Source organism: Aplidium turbinatum, chromosome 13 (genome assembly GCF_918807975.1).
Source record: "Aplidium turbinatum chromosome 13, kaAplTurb1.1, whole genome shotgun sequence".
NCBI classification, from domain to species: Eukaryota; Metazoa; Chordata; class Ascidiacea; order Aplousobranchia; family Polyclinidae; genus Aplidium; species Aplidium turbinatum.
The window spans coordinates 1,798,287-1,824,902 of record NC_137484.1 but is presented as its reverse complement, the minus strand read 5'-3'; the positions used below and the strand labels follow the sequence as shown (position 1 = coordinate 1,824,902).

The 26,616-nt window shown below is 36.7% G+C and overlaps 1 protein-coding gene across 1 annotated transcript in view; it reads left to right on the top strand.

Moving 5' to 3' along the window:
• Nucleotides 1-560: 560 nt before the first annotated feature.
• The window catches only part of LOC145782209 (acetyl-coenzyme A thioesterase-like), a 69,419-nt gene continuing 43,363 nt past the window's right edge, over nucleotides 561-26,616 (top strand). Inside the window, exons 1-5 of the mRNA XM_082593980.1 lie at nucleotides 561-785; nucleotides 3,358-3,471; nucleotides 15,528-15,615; nucleotides 19,475-19,605; nucleotides 24,692-24,793. Coding sequence (XP_082450106.1) covers nucleotides 738-785; nucleotides 3,358-3,471; nucleotides 15,528-15,615; nucleotides 19,475-19,605; nucleotides 24,692-24,793 — 483 coding nt within the window. The 5' untranslated portion in view covers nucleotides 561-737. The remainder of the gene's footprint in view (nucleotides 786-3,357; nucleotides 3,472-15,527; nucleotides 15,616-19,474; nucleotides 19,606-24,691; nucleotides 24,794-26,616) is intronic.

Here is a 26,616-nt window from a genome sequence, read left to right as displayed (position 1 = left end):
GTATTTTGGAGGAGGGCGCAAAACTTTAGGGGGGGAGGGCCACCTCTAAATCAATTTCAAATTCAAAATTTTTTTGCAAGAGTTCTGACAACCTCACCTTTTAAAAGGGTGTCCCACACAAAATTCAAATTTTTTTCATTTTTTCCCAAATAAGAGCTACCCTAATATATATATATTTTTTAAATTATATATAATAAATAAAACCAAGGTGTTTCAGAAAAAAGAACTAGCCACCCCAGTTTCATCAGTAACAAAGGCTAAGTATAAAAAGAAGCTCATCTTATTCTCCATGGCTAAGTAACTGAGTATGGGACCACCACCTACTATTATGCAATGGTTCAAGCAAAAGCATGTTACAAAATTGGTTAAATGGATGATTGATGTGTCGTGATGTAATCGGATCGAACGTTTAATGTGTATTTAACCACCAAATATAATTGTTTGGTGTTCTTCAATCTCAGATACTTTTTATCATACTTAATTCATCGCTTACCTTACTAAGTGTGGTTAGGTTTTAACATTGCAATTAATTTTGTTAATTGAAGAACTTTCACAGATGAAACTTTAAAACTGTGAGTTGTGTAATATTAGTGCAGGTCCTTGAAATGTTTGTCGTAACAATGGATAATGTCCAACGCATTGGTCCAATTGTCATTTTAAACAGCAGGAATCTTCCCAAATTAGACAAATCAGCTTTGTTGATGTTTTGATGTTGATTTTTGTCAACTTGCTACAAAATGTTTGGAAATTGTTGCATGTGCAAAAGTACCGATATTGTCTCAAAGGTGAATACTTTACAATAATTTTGCATTGGTTCTAGCAATGTTTAAAATATTCATCCAACCAGAAAGAAAGATCACCACACATTCATAAATTGTTTTACTATTCAGTGACATTTCATGCACATAACAATGCATATTTCTGGAGTGAATGAAGTACAATTTAAAAATTTATAGATTATTTCTTTAGAGGAGATGGCAAAGAAAAAATTTAACCTCGAAGCCTGCCAATCATGACAACAATGATTTGACTGCATGTGATTTTAGTTGGAGATTTCCATAGTTACAGTTAAGCACATAGGCTACTATTTTCAGATGAAATATTGAAGTAACAAGTTTCTGTTGTGGTGTGCTCATCATTGAATTTCAAATCTCTACAAAACTCCTAATTTTACTTTAAAAAAATGATAAACCTTTTCCTAATACCGGTGTTGCCAGGCACCATTATTTCTGTGCTAACATTAGCACAAAAGTATCTCAAAATCACACAAACTAGTCAGCCCCTTTCATTCCATACCGGATTGCTTTTGTTATGTATATGGATATTACATCAGTAAACACATCGCATATAAAATTGTGAAAGGAACAAAGTAGGCTTTTGGACAGCATCTGAACTATATTTTGGGATGGACATTGGTAATCAGGATTAGTCATGAGCACAACATGGACTCTGCGGCAGATGTCGATATAATCTTAAAGGATGTTTGAGTGAGCTTCGGAAAAGTTATGTCATTTGCTGTTCCGTGAGTTTGAGAGACCCGTGACATCATTATGATGATTTAGCATAATAAACATATCGAAGTATCGCAAAATCAGAGGGAGAACAACTATGACATATCCAAGTAAACCTTATTCATTGCACCTGTTTCTCACAATTCAACCTTACCAGTTCCAAACCAATCATCAAATGTTAGTTTTTTTCTGTGAATCACTAACAGTTATTTATATGTTCAGAAACTGGATTTTATTTCTGTATGCTGTGTACTTATTCTTCATTATTTTATATAGAAAATTAATATACTTCAGTGAAGACTCAGCAACAAGCAAAAATGCAGACACTGAAGGGGAATATGCACCAACAATCTTAGAACCTCATTTTCCAGCTCAAAAGAATTGTATGAATTAATACGTGATCTGGATCTTAACAAATCTGGAGCAGAGTTATTGATATTCAGGCTAAATGAGTGGTGACAAGTGATAAGTGCTTGGTGATAAGTGATAACTAATAGTAATGCTTACAGGAATAGGGATTTGGAATATATCAGGATCCTACTCAGTGACATTACAGTTCTACCAAAAGTCACAAAGCGGTGTTACTTCACAATGGCAACATATATCCATCAATTTCACTTGCTTATTCAATGCAGACGAAAGAAGATTATGAAAATGTCAAGCAACTACTCATTAAAATCACTTACGCTCACTCGCCCAGTTTAAGTGGTATGTTTGTGGTAACTTTAAATGGATTTTTGCTTGGTCACCAAAGTAGTTACATAAAATACTCTTGCTTTTGTGTTTGTGGCGGAGTAGAGCTGACGGTAAGCACTATGAGAAAATTCATTGGCCTACATGGGAAAAGCTAACTCCAGAAATGTACGTTACTAAGGAACTTCATCTAAGCAGGGAAAAACATTTACTGCGGTCACTTCATCTACTGTATCAACTGAGGTCTGGTAAAACAGTTTGGAAAAGCTTTGGATTTTCAAGGACAATTGTTTCAAGAAATCGGCTCAATGTTTCCCAGAGTATCGGTTGGCAAAACAAAAGGAGAAGTAGTTGTGGGTCCCCAAATAAGTACAATGCTAAAGTGCAAGGGCTTGGAAGAAAGAATGAATGAACTAGAAAAGGAAGAGTGTCAAGTATCTTGAAGTGTGGTTAATGGAGTTTTGATAAATAAAGGGGACCGAAATTACAAAGAGTTGGTAGAAAAACTAATCAAATATTACCAAAACATGGCTTGTCTCATGTCTGAAAAACCATGTTTTACTAGTCTGAAAAACTACTATCATTTGGATGTTTTTTAAGAAAATCTTGGTGACTTCGGTTAGGAGCATGGTGAGAGATTTCACCAAGATATTGTGCCAATGTAAAAACGATATAAAGGCCGCTGGGAGCCTGGGACAATGCAATGACGGGAGATTACATTTGGTTTTTAGTAAAGCAAGACTGGAGTGGTCATAAAAGAAAAGCTCCCTCAAAAGTAAATTTCTAAATGCACTCACTGTTTGCAAAACTATGTTTCTTTTATCTTCAAGCCTTCTTTATGAACTTTAACTGGCTTTTGTGTTTAATAATAATATACCTTTTGTAATAAAAAACCAAACGGGATCATGATCTCGAGTTGAAATCAACTGCAAGAGTTTCACGCAATTTGCTACTTACAGCTACATCAGATGAAATAAAAAAAATGACTATCTCTAAAAGTAAGTAGTAACGATAGTACGAAAAAAGTAACTGGATTTTTGAATTGAGCACCCAAAAATACATATAGGGACACTAAAAAAAGTAGCCAATCAAAAATTGTGTTACATAGTGTTATTTTTGTCACTGTTGTTATTAAGGTTGCTCTTTATTTCAGATCAAAAGGTTCAGCTTCAGTGACAGTGAACCGATTATTATATCTCATTACAATGAAGAAACTGATGCATGTGGAATTCCCACTCCTGAGATGACGTCTATAAATACAAGCCAGGTCAGTCAGTTTTGATGTGAATTAGCACAGTTAGGTAATATTTAGATACTCCTGACCAGTGTTCCCTCTAAGGTGCGCAACTGAGAAATGCGCAGTACCACCAGACTATTTGCGCAGTAAAATCTCATTCTTGCGCACTTGCAATTTCCAAATTTAAAAGTAAAATGATCTTCAACATTATTTTTGGACAGAACGCTTCTGCGCTTATCGCATTTATACCGTGTGCTGATTGTTACATCACAACCCTTTGTCTTTGCCACATTGGAAAACCACGAAAACAAGAAGAAACTATTTGAAGTAAATGAAGAAGAAGAAGTTCTTTTATTTTGCATCATCAGCACATGTGAAAAAAAACAATACAAGATTATAATGGGAGCTAGGTTGTTTGCTGATGATGATGGGAGTGGCAGAAGGACCGAACTGGTCATCAAGTCTGCCACAATCGTGTGGTGTCATAGCTTATTTGACATGGAATGGTGACGGAGTTGAAATGTACAACATAAAAAACAATATACATACGAAATTTAACAGTACAATATGAAAACAGGAATACAGACATGATGCAGAAATACAAAATGGCATATATGATACATACAACACACAACACAGCATACTGGTAAGACAAAAGCGAATATAGTATACTGAACAGTAGGGTGGAGTGAATTTCACTTAATGTTTTGGATTTTGATTTAAGGTGTTGTAATGTTGTCTTTGGGCCTAAAAAATAACCCCGAACATAATTTTGGTTCTCCTACCCCTAAATTGACCCTCCTACCTGAGGTCAAAGGTCATGTGAGGTCAAAATTGCTCTATCTCCACTTCTGCTGGTGCTAGAAATCTGTTTAAGGGCTTAAAAGATTCAGAAGACCCATATTTATCTGTTCTAAGCTCTAGAACTTTTTCTTATATTGCTAGTAGAATTTAACTAAACAGCAAAAATATAGTTTTTGTGGTATTTTTGCATATATATACAATTACAGTATAGTTAATGAACTTCAACAGCCAAAATAGTAAATTTCAGCAATTGGTTGGATTGTTGTTTGAGAATAAGTGCATCGAACATCGAAATATTCTTATCTGAAGCATTGATGAGGAACTTAAGTTTGAACTAAGTATGAAATTAATGTTTTGATGCATTTAAGATGACATTTTAATGGTTGAAAGGCATGAAATTATTGAGAGAGAGATACACTATGATAAAGTTTTTTCCAACAAGTCACACTACGCACAATAATAATTATTACACAAACAATCAAAATTTAAATTGAGCATGAACTAATAAGCAACAACGGAAAGGCTGCGAAGGGACCACCGACAGGTCTTCAAGTCAAGCAGCACCTAATGAAAATCCCATTGATTGAAAATGAAAATCCAATTGCACTTTTAAACACTCAAAAATGTCACAAAACATATTGCCTCCCTCATATTTAGGTCCCGGCTATGCCCCTGGTAACTATAACGAAAAAACAAGTGGTTTTTATGTAATCGTATTCAGCAGTAAAATTGCTTTTTGGTGTTGAAAGAGGGCATCAACTTCCGTCATTTGACCTTTTTCCTGATCACACCATCCCATCTTTCGAACCTAGCCAGTAGCCACATGCATGGAAGCTTCTGTTACGAGCTTCACATGACGCTCTACAGCTTGATTGTGGCATAGGTGATCAAGTTCAAGCTTGTTTGTTTTGAAATTTTGTATTGTATCATCATTCTTGACTTGGGTTGCGGGAGGTTCTGTGACATGAATTTCATCAAAATTTACCATGTTGTGGTAGTACTCGGCGTTGATATTGATCTTCGGTATGATAAAATTTCGAACAGTTACTCTCCTCTCTGCAATAGATTTCACCTTTGCACTTTTATCATCTGGGTCATTTCAACATCTTTGCTTCTGCGTAGCGATAGCACAATATTGACAGCTTGCGATCGAATTGTATCATCATCGTCAGCCATCATCGAAAAAAGAATGTTTTCGGGGTGAGCTGATAAGCCATTACGTATCAAAGTTTTTGATGCAATGTCTCTTGCTTGCTTCTAGGGAAATTGGTTGATTCGTTTGAGCATGCGAAAATAGTTGACAGCTACTTTATTTATTTTGGAGTTAAGCCTGACATCAAACCAACTTAGGAAGTAGACTTTTAAACAAAATTCTACCAGAATTCCCAAATTTTGCTCGGATTTGTTTGGGAAGTGTAGTAGGCTATCTCAAAATGCGACATGCAAGTGTCAATCATCTTGCATGTGACAAGCCACCTACTTCAAACTGTGCTAAGTCATTCTCAAGTTTTCCAGAAATGACAGTCAAACAAATTTGGTATGCATAAAATTGATCGGGACTCAAACTTTCCATGACTTCTTTTGGCAATTGAGGAAATTCAATAGAAGATAATGGCTTAAACTTAACCACATGCCAATCAGACACTAAAACATTTAGCTCTTTGCCAAGTGGGCCTGAAAACGAGTCGGAGTTTAAAGAGACTCCATCCAAGTGCTTAAAGACATGCCTGAGAGGTAGTTCGTTGGTATGCAGGAGACAGATGACCTATTGCGAAGGTCTTTGCAGCAACTCTTCTAATGTGGCAATGCTGCAATGGTGTTTGCCTGTCATAGTGTCATAATTGCGGTTCCATCTGAGCCTATAATTGACAAATTGTTCTGCAGGTTGGTATTTTCCAGTGATTTGTGGATAGCTTTGTGATTCTCAAATAACAATCCAACCAATTGCTGAAATTTACTATTTTGGCTGTTGAAGTTCGTTAACTGTAATGTTGTATAAGCAAAAATACCACAAAAACTATATTTTTGCTGTTTAGTCAAATTCTACTAGCAATAGAAGAAAAAGTTCTCTTAGAACAGATAAACATGGGTCTTCTGAATCTTTTAAGCCTATAAACAGATTTCTAGCACCAGCAGAAGTGGAGATAGAGCAATTTTGACCTCGCGTGACCTTTGACCTCAGGTAGGAGGGTCAATTTAGGGGTAAGAAAACCAAAATTTTGTTTGGGGTTATTTTTTAGGCCTAAAGACAACATTACAACACCTTTAATCAAAATCCAAAACATTAAGTGAAATTCACTCCACCCTAGTATACGGGTCTGCTACTATTCGGTGAGTCCGATTCGGTGAGTCTGATTCGGTGAGTTCCTAACCTCTAACCCCTAACCCTAACCTCTAACCCCTAACCCTAAAACGGCAATAATAATTAGGCTATGGTACCCAATAATTTTAAAAAAAAATTGAAAAAATCCCCCGTTAAGGGATCGGACTCACCGAATCGGACTCACCGAAACGGGCCATTCCGCTAGTATACAGTAATTAGCGAGATACGGTGAGAATACGTAGAAACAGTTTGATGGTATTATATACTAGTTGGTTTAAAAAGTAACTCTTTCTTACCGCCTCTGGTATTATAGTTATGAGTTTCATTACTAGGACGAAAGTACTCAAAAAAAATTGCTGGTAGATGTCCTTTATTGCTTTTATAAACAAACTTACATACTTCTATTAAAAATATGTCTTTGACTTGTAGAAAATGTGTAATTTGTTCGTTTTTTTTTAAACTTCTTCTAGACCAGTGGTTCCCAAACTCGGTTCACAAAGTTGGTAATTCATTATAACTCAGCATTAAAATGCTCATGCTCACTAAATCAAATATTTGCTCAGCGTAAAATTTTCTTAGAGGGAACACTGCTCCTGACCTATTACTTCATAAGAATCTGAACAACATATATTTGTGTATAGCCTACGAGTAGTTTTCTGAAAAAAATTAATGGGTGTTGCACTGCAAAAAATCAAGGACCTTGACAATGGATTTTGAAAGACATAAGGAATAGGCTGCGTACTAGAAGCCAATGACAGCACATGGATAATGGAAAAACAGAAGGTAGAACATAGCAACGTGCGTGCTTTTTAGTAGAAGTTTTTTAAATATGGAGAAAACTTTAGGCAGTCTTGCACACCAAGGGTAATGACAACCATTGTTGGATGTCATTACATCAACGCTAGGATGTTGTTGAAACGATGTCAAAATGGAGTTTAGCAACTTTAGCAGTGCTTTGAACATCTCTATTGCTTTTATCATAAATCGAGTAACGAAGCAATATCAATTTGGTTTTTGGTAGTTGTACAAAATGTGCAATTAAAAATATTAATTTTCAAACACTGTTTAATCAATGCATATTTTAAACCTTTTGGTTTGCCATCTTTTCCTTTTGTTGGTGCCAAAGGCGTGTGTTTATTTTTTTGTTCTTTTTATGCTCGTGCCAGCAATGAAAAATGAAATTGAATTAAATTGTTTGTAAAATTTGGAAAAGAAAACTTAAAACAGCTTGTTTTTCCCTTGTCGTTGCATTCAACAAAAAACAACTCTGAACTAATCGCTCAGAATGTGAAATATTTTCACTTTATTGCGTAAGCGATGCTTGGTACTGAGTGAAGCGCAGGTCTGAATCAATGTTGCCACTCTCTTGTTGTGGAAAAGTACTAGATTTGACTGGAAAAAAACACACTATTCACAAAAAACTCTAGTATGATAAATACACGATCATTTACATGCAAAATGTACAAAAATGACAGCCAATGGCGTCAGTGAGTGTTAAAAGTTCAAAATAGAACTAAATTTCCATAAAATGAGGAAATTTCCTTGAAAGTGAGAGCTTTGAAGTTGATACAAATTTCAGATGTGTGTTGTGTCTGTAAGAAAGTCATGAGGAATGCCATGTGAATGGCTTCTTTGTTTTACATTGTTGAAGTACCAGTACTAGCCTACATCTTTTGCGCGGAGCTTTGTCCATAAGTATAACGTTAGCTCGCCCCGTTAGCTCAGTGTTTACGCGCCCGGCTCAAGATCACACGGCGCAAGTACGACTCTCGGAGTGTGCGCTTGAGCAGCAGCAACACATTTCAGGGCTGCTCTCCGTTTAGCGGAACCTAGTGAATGGAATAATTTCCCTGCAACAACACTTCAACAAGCGGAAAACTTCACTCTGCCAATCTCGGTAACCAGCCCTGCGTCAAAAGCCTCTACAAGTATGCGAAACTACCAGGAATAACCTATCAAAGCTTTGTCAGGCTGAGGATAAAGATTCAAAACAGGGATATCTAGAGAAGGGGATATGAAGGCTCGCAGCGATTGCCTTATTCTCGTGACACTACCAGGGCGGTAGTTTGTAGTGCTTTAAACATGTGGTTCTTTTTAAAATCGTAGAAAGTTTTGTAGTGCAGCTGGTACAGTGAGCTATAGGAGACAGTTAGCAAATGTTACTTAGAGCATTTTTAAAGAATACTTGCTTACAAAGACAGTTGAAAAGTTACCAGTAAGCTGTTTTTTTGAACAAAGCCTTCGCAGTAGGCTAGATGTAAAGCAAGTATATGGGTAGTTGAATTAACAAGCAATCATGAGCATGCTGTAAATATCCAGGCCTGATGCTAATAGCGCAATGCAAGTTATCATAACAAGATTTATTAAACTACTATCGGTGCCAATTGTCATTTTACGATAAATACAGATTATTTACGATAAACAAAAGCCCTTCTATTGTCAGACGTAATAAAAGCCTTCGTATCCCCTTCTTTAGATATCCCTGATTCAAAACCAACCAACATCTTTGATCAAGCTCTTTGTAGTTAGGCTATACTGTAATAAACAAGTGCAGCAAGTCAAATTCATGGCAATTTAATGCACAAATAACCTGTTTGGATAAGGCCCTTGTGTTTTTACCTTCAAAGCCCGAGTGGAAATGTTGCAGGAGCAAAATAAAATGGTCCCTCGTCGTTTACCAATATAATCCACAGCTGAAATGTAAGCGACTAAGCGTACCATAAGGTGGGGCTACTTAAACACTTTTCACAGTTATTTGCGTGTATTTTTTTTAAATTATATATGCTAAATATTTTAAATTTGGTCATCATTGGGTGCAACCAGACAAAAAACTCGTTGTCTACTTTCAAAATTACTACAAACACATTGATGCAGCCAAACAAAACAATCGGTAGGGCTGCTTTGAACACTGTCTAAAGTGATGCACACCAACATAGCGCTAAAGCGCTAAAAAACGCTAGAACACTAGATACAATCCAAAAACACTAGATCTAGTGGAAAAACACTAGTAATGGCACCAATGTGTCTAATTGAAATTGTGTAAAGTCAAGCTGTTAGGATACTTGTTTGTGACGTAAGCATGTCACAATACCGCATTTGTTACGTAATTCATGTTATGTCATGAAAAGAACTGGTTTAGTTTGCCGCTGAAAACAAGAGTATGAAAAGAAGTTTTTTAGAGAAAAATAGAGAATTTGTTGCTCAATTTTTTCTCACTGTCACTATCCACCTGTAATTTACGAATTCGCGTACGCTGCTAAATGTAACGATTGGTGAAAACAAAATTTCCAAAACGCAAGAAAAATTGACAAAATCAATTAAATAGAAAATGGCTATATTTATTCGCTGTACAAACACTGCTCCCTTCTAAATTTTTGTGGTTACTTTGCTTTTTTCACTCTTGCTTCTAGTCATGCGCATAATAAGGCAACGGTTGATACGATATTTTACTTAGAGCAGGGGTCACCAACCTTTTTTGCATGCGGGCCACTTTGGCACTTAGGAGAGCTGTGGCGGGCCGCACTAATAAAATTTTAGGTAGATTGATTCTTATGCTAGAAAAGAATGCATTTCATACCCAGTATCCAGCGTTACATGTTGTTAATATTTATCTTAGAATACGCAGCAACAAAATTAGTCGAACAACGCTACTGTCAGGTCAAGCTCCTCAACACTTTTGACTTCTTTAACATTGCCTAATAAACGAGGCCACTTGTTTTGCGCACTTATAGCGAGGCAAGCGGTTTCATCAGACTGTTCATCGCTAAGCAAGAGTGGTGTTGTCACTTCGCTTCACAAAAGATATCTTGCCATTAACAGTTTCAGTAAACATGGAAATGTTTGACACGTCGCAATACAGGCAACAACAGTGACCTGCAAACATATCAGCGAAAAAAAGGCTTCAATAACAGGGAGAAAGAAACCAAGCACCATGAAGCAAACGCTTGTGGAAATCACCGAAAAAACGTTTCTATCGTAACTCATGAACAGTGTTCCCTCTAAAAAAGCAATGAGTTGGTTTTTCATCTTTTTTGTGATAGTCTATAAAACCGTCTTTCCTTGATTATTAGACAAATGTCACTTACGGTGCTTATTAGCATGGCAAGAATTGTTGATTAACCACATTTTGCAGTACTAAGCTAAATATTTTCATAATACCAGAAAAAGTCTTTAAATTTATATATAATATTTTTCCAATTTATTATAAATTGAGTAGGCACACCGACCTATTTTGCCAACAAAAACTTGCATAAATGTATGAAAGGAACACTGCTCGTGAAACCCAATAACGGTGAAACGCACACTAGTGTTAAACTTTACAGGACATTTAAAAACTTAAAATGAGCAAGCCTATGCTCACAGACATTTTCGAAATTCGAAAACAGACGTTTTAATCAGCCATTGGGACAGTGTGGCTGGACATCGCATTGGAATAACTTTAAACGAACCCTACCTAGAACTACAATCTGATTAATCGGTCGGTGGAATCGTATGCAAAGCGAAAATATGCTTACCGGAAAGTATTTTTTGCCTTCGTGCTGTTTAACTCCTCAAGAAAAGTATTTTTGGTTATACTTGTTCGCTGATACCTTCTGCGGGCCGCCAGTTGGTGACCCCTGACTTAGCCAAAGTTGCCAGATTTTGAAAAAAAAAGTAGCAAATTTGCTCCCAAAGTAGCCCAATTTATAGCAGGGGGCGCGGAAACTATGTTTTCCAACTTCTGGGGGGCTTCGCCCCCCAGACCCCCGTGAAGCGTTCTAACACTGACACAGCCACAATCTTTTGGATGTCTCTGTTAGGCATACTTCATGACAGAACTGCTTAGTCTTAGTTTTGTCATGTGCATGGGTCCCACTCGGCATAAAATCAGAAAAAATCATCAAATTTATCATTTTTTGAAAAAAAACATAAAATAGTCATAAAATTTTACCTCAGTCATAAAAAATCATAAAAATTGCAGCTCATTTGATTGTTCGTCTCACACATTTGAAGGTTGAACACATTTGATTGAAAACGTTTGCAATTTTTAGTTATTTTTCCTGTGTATCATGATAAACTCCATGTTGTTGCTTGGTTTCGTTTGCTTATGGTATATTAGTTAATAATCAAAATTGCTTGAAATCCCTCCCTTAAGTCGCTGGTATCTTGTCAGTAGTGTGGATTGCTTCCAAACTTTTTTAGCGAATGTAACTTCAGTTAAGCAATATAATGTGGCCGGTGCAAAAGCATAAAAACAGCATAAAATCAGCATAAAATCAGCAAAAAGATCATAAAAAAAAGCATAAAAAAGGCCAATTTTTCTCATAAAATCATAACAAAAATTAAGATTTGTGGAGTGGGACACCTGCATGTGTTGGGGTTTTTTTTTCACTGAAGGACAAGGTGGACAATCATCATTACACAAATTCAACAAACATACATTTTCATCAAGCCATTCATTCTTATTCCAATTATTACTACATTGATTAGTTACCGTAACTATGTAAAAACTGCATGCCAGTCAGTGGAAGAACCTGAAAAAAAATGTTAATTAATAACATACAAGCCGTCAAATGCTCTTGAATGTACAGCTAAAAAACACACATATGAAAAATCAGCTTAACAAACCCAGTGAAATTGCACAAATTACTCTGCTAAATAGCAACAGAGTTACCGGTACAGTAAGGCACGTTCACATCAGGCTCTATCGGGTACAGATTAGATTCTCACTACTTTTTCAGCACACTACTTTTCAAGCACTTCTGCGTTCTGACTTCTACAGTAAGAGTAAACTGTAAAGACATAGAACGGAGATAACGTAACGCTAGAATAGACTAGAAACTCACTCAACCATGTCCCTTGCTACGTCTTGGAAACATGAGAATGGGCTGTAAAATTTGTAAACTACAAATAAACTGTCAGTAGACTGCAAGCAAAACTTACTTTAGTAAGAAATTTCCAATGTAAAAAAGTCGGAATCTTGTTATATTGTCGCCAATCTAAATTTAAAAGTAGCCCAAAAAGTCGCAAGTCGCCAAGCTCAATTTTTTGTCGCAAATCACATATGGAAAGTAGCCCAATTTGCGATAAGTAGCCCAATCTGGCAACACAGCTTAGAGCTTTAGACCAAAACAAAAATGTGTGAAAGTTCCACTCTGCATCGGCTTTTGCGCTTACCGCATCGTGACGTGCCATCGGCTTTTTTTGGAAGTTTTTTTGTCGTCTTTTTGGCCTTGCTATGGGCTTGTAAACTCATGTGAAACTACTTCAAACAGTAAATCAGCCTCTTTTACATAGATTCAACATATTCAGGCCTTCAATCAATGGAAAACAACTGCGGTATTTTAAAAACTAGTTGTAAACAAACAAGTTTTTGCCCGCTTTTGAGACTTCTTCAAGGAGTGAGAACTGATGTGAAATGAATTCAGCTCGGCAATTCAGCAGGCATCGAGTAATCAACAGCTTCTTTTACATCGGTTGAACGTGTTCAGGCCTTGAATTAATGTGAAAAGACTCATCGAATAGCTAGTTTGAACAGAATTTTCATAAAACTGCTTGTAAGCAGACCTACTTTTCGCTGAGAAAGCAGCACCAGAACGATGATTTATTGAAGCCAAACTATTTCTGATAGATAACAGAAGCTTTAGGGAAATCACCCAAGCAATGCAAGCTGTATGCGACCATACACGCTGTTCCGACGTTAAGCAACAAAAAGTTGCGTCTATTCACGCTTGTCGATACTGGGCACGCAAACACGCAGCGTCCATCAACGCTTGCCGGTGCAAAGTGGTTTGTTGATTAAAATTTGTTGGTTGGTTTTGAATCTTTATCCTCAGACTGACAAAGCTTTGATAGGTTATTCTTGGTATTTTTGCATACTTGTAGACTGCAGGGGTTCTTAAAACTTTTTTTAACGCAAACCCCTCAAAAAAAAGTTTGGTTTGCGTGGACCCCCTTTATGGTCTAATTCGAGCAACTTTTTTGATCAGCATGAATTAGACATAACGCAATAGAATTAAAATGAATTGGTAATAAAATTTATTTCTATTTGAATAAGGACCTTCTGATGGGTGAAACAGTCCTTTAGGGTGAAACAGGCTGTCAAGGGTTGAGAGAGTAGCCAATAGAAACTATATTTGATTTGAGGTAACAAAATTTATGTTTTATTAAATGTAAGCAATTACAAATTGCCATTTTATCATTGCTTACTTTGCCATTATTATCAGCAACTGATAAAATTTTGCCATGTTCAAATAGCGGCAAAAACAACAATGTGGAAAGTGACGTAATAAACGTACGTAACAAAAAAAGTACAATGCAATAACAATCGTCGGGAAACGCCAAATTAGAAATCATCAGCATTGATTGAACTTAATCTCTTTTCTTTTGAAAACTTTATTCCAGTTTTGGAATTATAATATACATTAAGATTTCCATTGGGCCTCTTGACGCAGGGCCGGTTACCGAGATAGGCAGAGTGAAGTTTTCCGATTGTTGTTAAAATGTTGTTGCCGAAAAATTATTCCTTCCACTAGGTGCTGCTGAATGGACAGCGGTCCCGAAATGCGTTGCTCAAGCGCACACACCGAGACTCCGAGAGTCGAACATGTTGCATCGTTTTATTTTTTTTTATTTTGGGGGGTAAAACAGCGCAAAAGACGCTACGAGTGCTGCCATGATTACGTAAAAGCCCAATAAGAACAGTGCAAATAGAAAATATGCACGAAACGGTGATGTATAGCGCGGTCGGAACAATCCTTTTCAAAAAAGAAATTTTATGACAAGTAACAATGTTTCAGAAGGTGACCTTTGACCTGAACGCATTATAGCACACAGTAAGATACACAGTATACTGTATAATACGAAAGATACACAGTAATACGAAAGCTACACAGTAATACAAAAGCCGCACAGTATTACGAAAGCTGCACAGTAATACGAAAGCTACACAGTAATACCAAAGCAGTGTGGTTTTGTTTATTTCTAAACAACTAGTTTATGTATGAGAAAATGTTCCCAGTGATGGTCCACCACTTCCAGAACGTAGGCTGCTCCTCATTACCGGTCAATTGTCATACTCATAAGCAACACACCTCCTCCCACCAGACGTTTACCGCAATCAGTGCTGAAACGGTTCCATGAAATCAAAGCTTAAGACGCTTCCGCCTTGTCCAATGTTGTGCAAAAGCCAGACATTGTCGCCAGACCTGATTTATCAGAACTTTCGATTTAAGATCGTCTTGTTCTATCCACGTCATTGATCACCATCTTTCATGTGATCTCGTTGCAACCCGTGCATCGTTAGAATCATCAATGACCAGGCATGGTCACTGTCACAATTTCAAAATTAATTTAATTTGTACAGGTTGCCGTAACTTTATTGCATTATGCTTTTTTGTGACGTCAAAGGTGCTGGTATCAATCCGCTTGGTTTCCATTCCGATGTTTTAATTGAGGCTTTTGTGGTAACTGACGGAGGCAGCCCTTTGTAATTCTGAGGTTTTTTTGCAAATTAAATTAAAGTTATAATATTTGTGAAGAAGGGAGTGTTTTTCCTAGCTACCAGCACAAGGCTGAGCACTTACTATTACAGCGAGCAATTGCGATTCGCTAACGATAACGATGTAGCTTCTACTGTATGCTAGCCATTTAAACCATCCAATCAACTATATGTTTCTCGGCAGACGATTGTAGCAAAATTGACAGCGATAGACATTAGACACCATGTTTCGCCCATGAGGCTGGGCTCGTAGCCTACAGCGGACTACGCATATTGATTGTGACAGTCACAAACAGAATGGGGTTTCCATTTGTTGTTAAAGTGTTGTTGCATGTGAATTATTCCATCCAGCGCACACCTCGGGAGTGGCTAGATCTTGCAATTTTTACGCGATCAAAGTCTGGCCCTTCGCCAGCTGAGCTATCTAAGTAGACAGTATTAATACGATATCTCATCGCGTTTGTAATACACTATTTGTAGGTAATCCACTCCAACCATGTGAACAAAGACAAAATACTTGATGGTGGTCAGCTGCTCAAGTGGGTCGACACCTGTGCTTGTTTGTCAGGTACTTGTTGCTTCCCATCTTACTGTTGCAAATTGATTTCCATCTGACGTCATTGCTTACGATTGTTTAATTGTTAAGTGACAAATCAAGGTGCACCCTCATGCCATGCTTTGATGAAGAATGGATATGGGCAATTTTAATATGGAATTAGAAATTTTCTAAATATGAAATAAAAAAGAAAAATGATGGGAAAAAAAATATTGTTTAAGCAGGCCACGCTCCCCGTTTTTGTCGCAAAATCCCCATTACCCCTCAATTTGCTATATCTCGTATCCTGGTGGAGATAGAGAGCTTATTTTGCCGCCAAAAGATGCAGAATACCAAAGTTTCTATCCGACTTATAAACATGTTATAGCCCTAAAACCTTTACTTCTTTCTATAATTGAGAAAAACTGTTTTGAGAGTAAAATCTGTCATTTTTGAAACAAAATGCTTGTATTTCAGATCTTGGCTTGCACGATTGTCATTCAGTCATTAAACATAACCTTTAAATCAAACTTGTAAGCTGTATAAGGACAGTGATGTTTTATTCAATAATGAGGCATGAAACAATCAACACAAAACTATACAATACATGCTAGACAAACTACATTGTCCTGTTAATTTCTCATTGCGAATAATATGCATTGTTAACGTAACTCTTTGTCTTTATGTCAACATCACTTGTGTCACGGATCTTTTGGCTATTAATTGTTTCCTTTACGTGGCCTATCAATCGCTCACAAGAAGTATTGTTGTTTCGAAACACTTCCCAATCATTCTTACTCCCTGCTGTCAGACATGGTGAAAATGCAGAAGTTGCATCCATAAATGCCGCCAGCGGACGGTTTGACCACAACAGAGCTTTGGTGTCTGCTTTTTTTGCTGTTGAAATCCTAGATACATCAATGTTGGCATGCAGTGCACCCAGCGCAGCTGTCTTTGGGTTCAGCCATTTCTCACTGTGGTCAATAAGCATTTCTTTGCTGGCTCAGAAGCATTACAATGCTTTCATGAAGCTTCTCATTTTTTGTTGAAGTTGATGATGTTGAAGCAATTTTCTCTTCACTGCCACTCATACACTTAATTCACTGGATGATGACTTTGGCATTTCCTCTTCAGAAGATGTCTCTAATTCATTACTGTTACTTACTAGTAAGATCAAACTCATCACTAGCGTGTTTATGGCAAGTTCTGAGAGTTCTGTCTTGCATTTGCTTCAAATTTTTGCGACTGACAGCCACATCAACACCACCAATCACCATGTTACGTTCTGAGCGCTGATCTAAAAGAAATTTTAGCTCTTTTGGATGAACTCTTGAAGACATTGGACAAGAGCAAATAACCATTGTTCTCCAATGGTCTGTACAGGGGATATCTTTTTCATTGATGTTACTGTCAAATGCGAATTTGCATTTACACGAGCAAATGTCAAATAGCTCATTAGCCTACATTGTTTTTCAAAACTGGCAATTTTTTGCAAGTAGCTTGGAGATGCGAGTCTCTTTCTTGGTAGTGCCTTCAAACTAGAAATAAGATTTAAACTGCTTTTGATCTTTTCTTTAATTCTTTGAGATGATAACAAGACACTTCCTAAGTTTGCAAAAACCCAAGTTTGGCGAATGTCTTCTACAAAACTTGCAACATCAGAGACAGTAGGCTTAAAATTGGGACCTTTTCCAAGTTTTAACTCATGCTGCCTCCAAAAATATCCTAATTACATGATGAAGTGTTGGCAAACAGCATAATTTTGTAAGCTTTTGCATTACAGATACATTGCTCAGAATACTCTGACGTGACATTTATTGTGTAATAGCTTTTTATTATAAAATAAAGGATATAGCCTACATTTAAGTAATGTTGAAAGAGTTTCTATCACAGACATATTGCTGAGTATATTTTGATGTGATGTTTAACGCCAGCAGTTTTAAAACCTGAGGTAATTACTTAACCAGCTTAAAAGCATTATTTTGGTGACCTGGGGAAAATTCATTATTCGACTTCTTACATCTTTGTAATCAATTTTGAGATAATCATCATAAAATTTTGTGTACCAGTGCACAGTGCTGTATATTGGTGAAGGAAACTTGTAAAATTATACTGATTCAATTCTGTGAAAAAGTTTGAGAACAACAATACTGTCTTCTGTTCAATGACTGTACTGGTTATACAGTTGTGAGTTTGAATAAAGGCTATATGTAATAGCTTAATGACATTGATCTGAGCCATGATCTGAAATACAAGCATTTGGTTACGAAAGATGCAAATTTTACTGTCAAAAACAGTTATTCTCAATTATAGAAAAAACTAAAGGATTTAGGGCTATGGTACATTTATAAGTTGGATATAAACTTTTATATTCTGCATCTTTTGGTGGCAAAATTAGCTCTCTACCTCCATCGCGGGATGAGATATAGGAAATAGTGGGGTTATTGGGGTTTCGCCACAAAAATGGGGAGCGTGGCCTGCTTAAATGATTTTTTTTTTTCAAAACTTTTTTCCCCCTTGATCAAGTTAGGTCATTTTGCAAACCACAATAACTAGCCAGCAGCAATTTGTAAAAAAAGTGTGTAAAGTGTTACACCCTTTACAGACTCTTTCGAGAAGAAAGTGCTGCACTATGACGTGTGTACGCACACACTCTATGGGGCCAGACGCACATGCGTGGAGTATGTTGGTCTGGTTGATTGCGGTTGTGCGCGCACGTGCTCTGTTGCCGATAAGAGAAGCGCTGTTCAGCACATGACATGCGTGGTTCATGAAGAGCATGTGCCACCTCCATTTGCAAAAGAAGCTTTGCAGATGGTTGGAAAGCTCCAACACTATATGTTATGCCAAAAAGACAGTGGTGAATTCGCAAGCTCACTATCAAAAATGCATGACTACTTGGTTGACAAGACACTTGCAAGCAAAAGGCAGTCAAAAATATCTGTGTTCTTCAGTTCAGCTGTTAAAGGCCTACTAAATGAAAATTTCAAACGGGAATTAAGCATTAAAATGCGTAAACTGAACATTCAAGAATACATTTCAAGAAAAATTACCGAAAAAAAATTGTTTTCAATGGCGCTGGCAAGACCCGAAGTCCAATGTTTCACTTATTTTCATTTTTTTCAAAATAACCAAAGGTGCAAACACTGCTAGAAAATACGTCACAAAAGACAGCAATAACAAAAGCCACGTTATCACATCTGATGTTTTGAGCAAACTGTCTGATGTTTTGATGTTGAAATCTGATGTTTTGATGTACATACATACATAGCCTACAGTCAAATCGCCCGCAGTAACAATTATTGCGAGATCAGCTGATTGCTAGTCTCTAGTGACGCAGACTGTACAGTCGCACGCTTCGCTGCTCAAGCCCAATCTCTTTTTGAAAGCTCTGACAAAAGCACGCGCGCAATGGTGGTCAGACCGCAATGGGGCAAAATTTTATTGAAAATCGTTTTATGGTAGCATGTTAAACACAAAGAACGTGGAAAATCGCCAAGTCAGGTTTTCCTTTAGTATCCCTTTAAGTGCGTTATTACTGTACCGTACTTTATTGTGCACCGTAATTGAATTCTTTTCTCACTTTCCTCTTCCTCTCACTTTACCACTATCGCATTTAATTAGGTCGCGGAGCACCATGAAATTAATGCGACGCAAAACAATGGCAAAATTTATCTGTTTGCATTGGTCGTCAGTTCGCGTAAGTCGTCACGTTTTCTGTTCCCCCTGGGATGACGAGTTATCCAAGTTCTACTGTATCTACTTGGTACTTGGTTATTTCCACACCCCGTGTTTTTATGTTTACGACCTTGAACCAGTAATGTCCATTTAACAACCTTCTTACAAAACGATTGTTTTCAATTCGTGATTAAACTATAGACTTGGTTTTTAGCTGAAAGATTAGCTGGATATCCGTGTGTGACCGTGTCCGTTGATGACCTCTACTTCAAAGGAGAAGTCCGACTGGGTCATGTCATCAACATCAGTGCGCAAGTGAACAGGGCATTTACGACAAGCATGGAGGTGATGCCAATGTAAAATCTTAGATGGAAGACTTTATTGACGAGTTTATTGTAGGACATAGTTTGATTAGTTGCCACAATTTAGCAAAATTGTCTGCTGTCCGAAAAATTCAAATCTTTATCACCATCCAAATTCGGTTTTGTCTTCTCTAGTCGAAGTGGTCGATTTAATCCTTGCAGCGATTGTCTTCACTTCTATTCTCCATCTTATTTTGTGCATCGCATCGTCTTCTTTTAGTCTGACTTTGTCTTCCTCATCCGTAACCTGTTCCTTCCAGGTTCTTTTTGAACTAACCCTGTTTCTTCCCATCCACTTTCAAACAGGCAATTATTTGCTTGCGGAGCTTCTTACCTTTTGGCAGTTTTTTGATTGAATTATCACGTCTTGTGCTTCTCGCATTTACTTTGTTTTGTGCCACTATCTCTTGTGCTTCTGTTCTTATTGCGTAATCTGCCTGAGTCCTTGTCTGAACAATCAATTAATTTTACCTCTGAAATACTTGACCCGTTGTGCTGTGCAATTTTCAGTTATCATTTTGTGTGAGCGAGACAGTTCCTCAAATGTTTAGATTTGACCATATTTTTGCTGTGATACTATATGATTCTTTAGCATTTCTTTTAAAAATGTATTTTTCTTATAGGCTTGAAAAGGGCTATATGACTAGCCGAAAACGTTCGCTTTTTGTTTTTTGTTTTTATAATGTTAAATGTAGTGTTGTTGCTGAGTTATGTCTGTTTATAGACTAAAATAAGATACCGTAGTACCTTTTTTGCAAATATTTAGTGAAACAGTTATTCTGTGGTGGAATATTTGTTTACATTTCGTTATTTTTAAAAGACATCTAGCGAACATTAATGAAAAGGGAACACTAGGGTGCGGCTGATGCCCCGACCTGAAGCAAAACACCCTAACTTTTTTTATAGGTGACACTTGGTACAAAAACAATATTTATAAAGTTTAAGACCAATCTATAAATGTTCAGGGGATCCAGATTTGAATTGAAAATTGAGAAATTGGGTACTTAATTGCCAATAATCGGGTAGTTTTACACTGCTACATAGTCCTTCATTTATCATGGTAAATTCTGTATTTAAGGTCATCCATTATTATGTTCCATACTATTTTTTAACAAGTAAGGTTTTGCAAGCAGACAGCCAAACACTATTTTGAGAAGTAATGTGACAACCTATTGCAAAATATGCTTGATGTATTTGCTAGAGAATGCAAGTATTAAGCAGTAGAACAACATAGCCTGTGTATTAACCAGTACAACACACAACTTTTATTAAATGTGAGTGACTGAAATCTTCCTGGTCACTACTTGTCAGTTTTACCTTGAGAATCGCTAAAAGTGGAAACATGCCTATGTGATGTCATAATACCTTCAAAATGACTTCCACTGTTTAGCTCAGTCAAATACCTCCAGTTTCAGTCTAGTAAGTGCAGATCATTTCTAAGGCATTGTTCCCAGGTTCAGAAAAAGTTAAATGTAAGGAGTCGTTGCAGAGTCAGACTTATATTATTGGTTGAACTAGAGCACTTCTCCTATATCAAGACAAGGCTCCTAACCATTTTAATTGTGATAACTTAGGAATGGTGAATTACCTTAGACATTTAGTATGCTATGTGATGAAATATTCATAGAATCGTATTTATCAATTGCAGAATACAGTCCAGAATCAATACGTGTAGTTTGTATTCAGTTGGTAGGCTATTTAATCGAAAAAAGTTTGCTAGGCTACCGGTATGTCTTCTCATGCACAACATGACCCTCGGTATGTTCTACTCGGTACGGTTACCACAAAAGCAGATCAAGATATCAAACGTAGCAAGTTACCAACCTACAAGCAAGTGATATTCAAATTAATTCAAACAATTTTATCAGGAAGGCAGGTAATTACAGTAAAGTTGAACAAGTTTTTACGTTTTACTTGTGAGCTAACATTTCTACAGTTGCAAAGCAAAAAATGTCAGAAAAAATAATTTCTTTTTACAAGCAAGAATTTCAAATGAAGATTAAGAGAGACAAAAGCAAACCACTAAAATATATACAGGAATTTCAGAAAAAGCTTAGCAAAACCTTTCCTTTCTGGCCACGCAATGTAATGAAAAAAATAGCAATGAAGAAGACATGCTATTCCTTATCAGTATGCATTATACAAGACAACGGGAAGCAAGTATGGCTGGAAAAGATAGAGTGTTAGAAGCAAAAGTTAAAAAGATCAGTACCAGGCGACAACAGCAAGATAGATGAGTAGCTAAGGAGGAGACCCGAGTTAATGGCATAAATAATGCTATTGATTTAGAAGCTGAGGATGACGTGGACAACGAGCCATGCACAATGTACATTGCACATCTTCAATGATTTGTGAGATAGAGGAAAAACGCTCTCATGAAAGAAGATCAAAAACAGGAACAGCCATGTTCTTTCCTTATGACATAATGAAATCTCCAGGATTAGTCTCTGCAGAAACAGCATTACACCAACTGCCTTATCTCTTACTCTCCATTTTATGGTTCAAGGCTGTTCTGGAGATGCTTTGAAGCTAAATCTCCATCCATCTCAGTCACCCAGACACAGAGTTGAAACAGCGCAACATATTTCAGAAAAAATTCTCTCCGCATGGTCACCATCTGCTGTTGGTGCTTTACATTGGGATGGAAAACTTCTGGAGACTTTAACCAGCAAGTAAAAGCAAGATGAAAGGCTCCGAGTTTTGATATCTGGCATCGGTGGCATTAAATTGTTGGGTGTTCCAGTAATTATTTCAACCCATTCAACAGAAACAGCTGGAGCACTTGTGTCCAAAGTTACTATGCAGTTGCTTGAAGATTAGCGTTGCAAAGATTTTGTTACATCTCTTGTTTTTTACACAACAAGCTGTAATACAGGGCATTAAAACTGGTGCTTGTATACAACTTCAAGAAGATATAGGTCGCCCCTTACTTTAGGCTGCATGTAGGCACCATGTGGGTGAAGTAATTCTTTTTAAGGTGAAAACCTGTGGTGAAATGATATGCAATTATGTATCATAGAGTACTGAAACACAAATGTTAGAATTTCACTTCGTAATATCTAAATTTTAACTCAAAAGCAACAAAGGAGTGCTTATATTAAATTAAATTATGGTTAAAGCCTACACAGCGCTGTGGTAAATGGCATTAAAAGTATAAAACACTGATTTTCTAGTGTCAGTTATGGTTTGTTCTGAACAGAGTATCCATTCAAAGAATTTGCAATCCAAAGACACCATTTTTGAAAGTTTTTGCAAAGTATGCTTCACAAATTTTGCCTAAACTTAGAAAGTTTGCCAAAATTCTGCAAAAATTTCAGAAATTCCATTGCACGAAGTATGTAAAATTACCCCTAAATTGACACACTGGTTCTAAGTGAAATCTAAGCTGCTGTTCACAGCATAAAAACTATAATTTGCAATAATTTACAAAAATTAGCTGGTATCACATGAACAATGAACATATAAAAATCACTCAAATTTTTTTATAAACATAAATCACTCAATTTAATGTCAAAATTGAAATTTGGGAAAATTGATAATCCTATAAACGTTTGATTGCAATCTGGACCCCCTAGACTTTATTTAATTTTGCTGAAACTTCATATTTAAGCTTTGTACACCAAGCCTCAATTCCAAAAAAAAGTTAGGGTTGCTACAATTAAGTTTTAAATTTTACGGGGCATCAGCCGCACCCTAGGGAACACTCATTACGCAATGTATAGTACCGTACTTGGAAGTGCTCAGCATTTGCTGATAGTGAAATAGATATTGTCTCTACTGATAACTTCTTGTTACCGTATTTCTTTTGACTTGTTTGCGTTGCACGTGCAGTTTTCATGTTCGACACACTTTCAATGCGCTTAACACATTGCAAGCTTTGCAGATTGGTAACATTGACTGATATTTTTAATAATCAGGGTTGAGAAAAACCCGGGTTTTTTTAAAAAAGCCCAACCCGCCCGGGTTTTTTTAAAAAAACCCGGGTTTTTTTGGTTTTTTTTAAAAAAGATGCAAAAAAAGTAGATTCATGCTTATTTCACCTCAAAACTACTTTTTACGAGTGAAGTGCCTTTCACTCACAGTCCATGCTTGCATAACTCAATAAAATAATGCACTAGGGCTGTTGTTGCTTGAATGTTGCATCATCCATTAGTTTCAAGATCAAGTTGGATGTTGCATCATCCACTGATTTCTATACCAAGTTGATGCTACCGTGGTAGAAATCACATTATTGCATCATTTGTTTAGATTTGAAGGCAAGGAGCATTTATGCCATCATGTTTAAATATTTTTTATCATTTATATATATATTATATATAGTAATGGATGAGCAATTGAGCGATTGCGTGGCCAATTAGGCAAATGCTCTGAAACAGCCATGCGTTAGAATCCAGAATCTGTAATTGGTAAATAGCCTCCTAAATTGCATTTCACATCATATATACAGACTACAGTAGAGTAGTACTTTCACCAATTTAACTATAAGGCCTTCTTGCATAAATGAGTTTTAGTGTAGTATGTATATACACAAAGTGACATTACTTGATTTTTGTGTACTGTGCAATATCCTCTACGTTTTCAGTTTATTCTTGAAAATTACTTCACAATCACATCCTTAAGTCCTAATTTAAAGTTTGTTGTAAGTGCCTTGTTGTGTTTTTGTAAATTTTTTTAATTTTCCAATAAAAACTGGACAAATATGATGCTCTGGGTTTTTTTATGGGTTTTTGTGGGTTTTTTTAAGTGGGTTTTATTAAAAAAACCCACCCGGGTTTTTTTGGGTCGGGTAGAATACCAACAACCCTGTTAATAATGCTTTTGAGTTAGGCTACTTTTCTTTTTTTTGATACATTCTTTAAAATTGCTCCAGATTATTTCATTTTGAAGTTTATCAGTTGTCTGCTTGTAGCGTCTTGACCTGCATCCTACCAATGACCCTCAATGGTCGCTCTCTCTCATACTCATCTCATATTGTAGTGCATGTTCTATCATGCTTCTCATTTATCTCAGACATTTTATCGATTCTTTTCACTCTGGAAAGTCTTTCCTTTAATCTAGCCGCATTTCAGGTGGGAGTGAAAGTCACGTGCGAAGATCTTCAAGATAAACTTCTTTTTTCAGTTTGCGAGGCCTTCATTACATTCGTTGCTCTGCACCCAAACGGAAGGAAGGTAAGCATGTGAATATTTTCTGAGTGGTGCTTTGAATATTTTTATTGTTCAAATTATATTAATCTTGCTTCAATGATGATGTCATCATTAGTAACCTATTGTGTTTCACAAGCCGGAGCCTATCATAGTTTCTTTCTGCATAACATTAACATGTAATAGCCCAGAGCGCATACTGGTTTCACACTGTCTCAAAACAACAAAGCTGCACATCATCAGTTGTGATTTTCAACTGAAGCCGCGTTTGCCCAGGGATGCATCAACAATATCCTCAGGCAGGGCCGTAACTTGGTCAGTTGAGGGGCCTCGGTGCAAACACCCAATATTGGTTCCCAATTTTTTATATGCTTTTTTTCAGTGGAAACTCGAGCAACGCTTCTATTATTTTACCGTTTCTCCGTTGCTCATATATGACACACCCCTCGTAATGAATGACCTCGAATTTGCTGCGATAAATGTCCCCAATCCTTTAAACCTATTGTAGTCTATGGATCTTGAAGTGTGGAAGGTGAGAACACACAAAACTGTCTTTAGCATACACAAACGCCGCACCAAACATGGCGCATGTTTGTTTCCTTTCACCATTCACACAAGAAATTGTATCCCAAGTGTGAAAAGAAACAAACATGTGCCATTTTGCCAGCGATGTTTTTGTATGCCAAAAACAGCTTTGTGTGTTCGGTGTGAATTTCGCCTTAGATGTCCCAGTAGAGGCATTTTCAAGATAAAATAAGTAGCAGTGTTGGTTGTAAACACGGTCCATGCTTGGCGAATAACATAGCCACAATTTTGTAGCTTTAGATGTGATTGTGTGCGCGAACGGCTTGTTCTTCTCTATCTTTTTTGTTTTAAGTTTTGACGCTATAAAATATATAGAAACAATCGTACAACTTTTGTTTTATTTCTTCCTGTTCTCATAAAAAACGCTATTGACAAGCAAACAAACGACCAACCTTTTCTCAACCAAAACTAAAAAACTGATGAATTTTTGCTCAACGTAGTCAAAAAATGAAACGTGTAACTTACAAAAAATGTGAGACATCTGAAGGCAAGCGCGAGACTAATTTAGTTTCTTGCACGGGCTTGCGGTGATCGAAGCCAAACGGCATAATTGTGTTGCAATATGCGGATATTAACTTGTTGAAAACAAACGATCGTTTTGGAGACAATCGTTAAGAAGAGGTTTTGAGGTTGTTTGGGAGCTGTGGCAGTAATTGCTTTCTTGACCTTTGGGTTTGCGATAATGGGATCATCATATCTGCTTGCATCATATCTGCTTACATCATATCTGCAATCATCTATCATTCGTATTAGCTTCGGAATTTTTTTTTACCAGCAGGCTATTATCGTTGAAACTGTAAACGTCAACAAGTATCAAAGTAGGTACCATCTCTCTAATGCTGATGTCCTGCTTGTCCTCTTTATTGCAAAGACCCATTGAAACTTCATGGGCATTACTGCAACTTTTACAAAAACTGTAAAAAAAATTATCTTGTGATCGAGATTTTGCGTGATACAATATTATTGTTATCGTCACTAATACAATTCACCCACGTGACTAGTTGAGATGTTTTGGCTGCCTCAGCTATTTTGTTTATTTTCAGGTAATCTTGTTCGTGCTCGGCGTTGAGCCCTTCATACTAAATTGTAGTCAACTAGAATTTTATAATATTGTTACTGCACTCAAAACCTAAAAAAATCATTAAAAGTTAAACAGCAGTTAATAAAATTATAAATTTTTACAAATTACAAATTTTTAATTACAAATGAACAAATGAAAGAAGGTGAAGTTTCTGGATTGATCTACCAAGTTCCGTGTCATGACT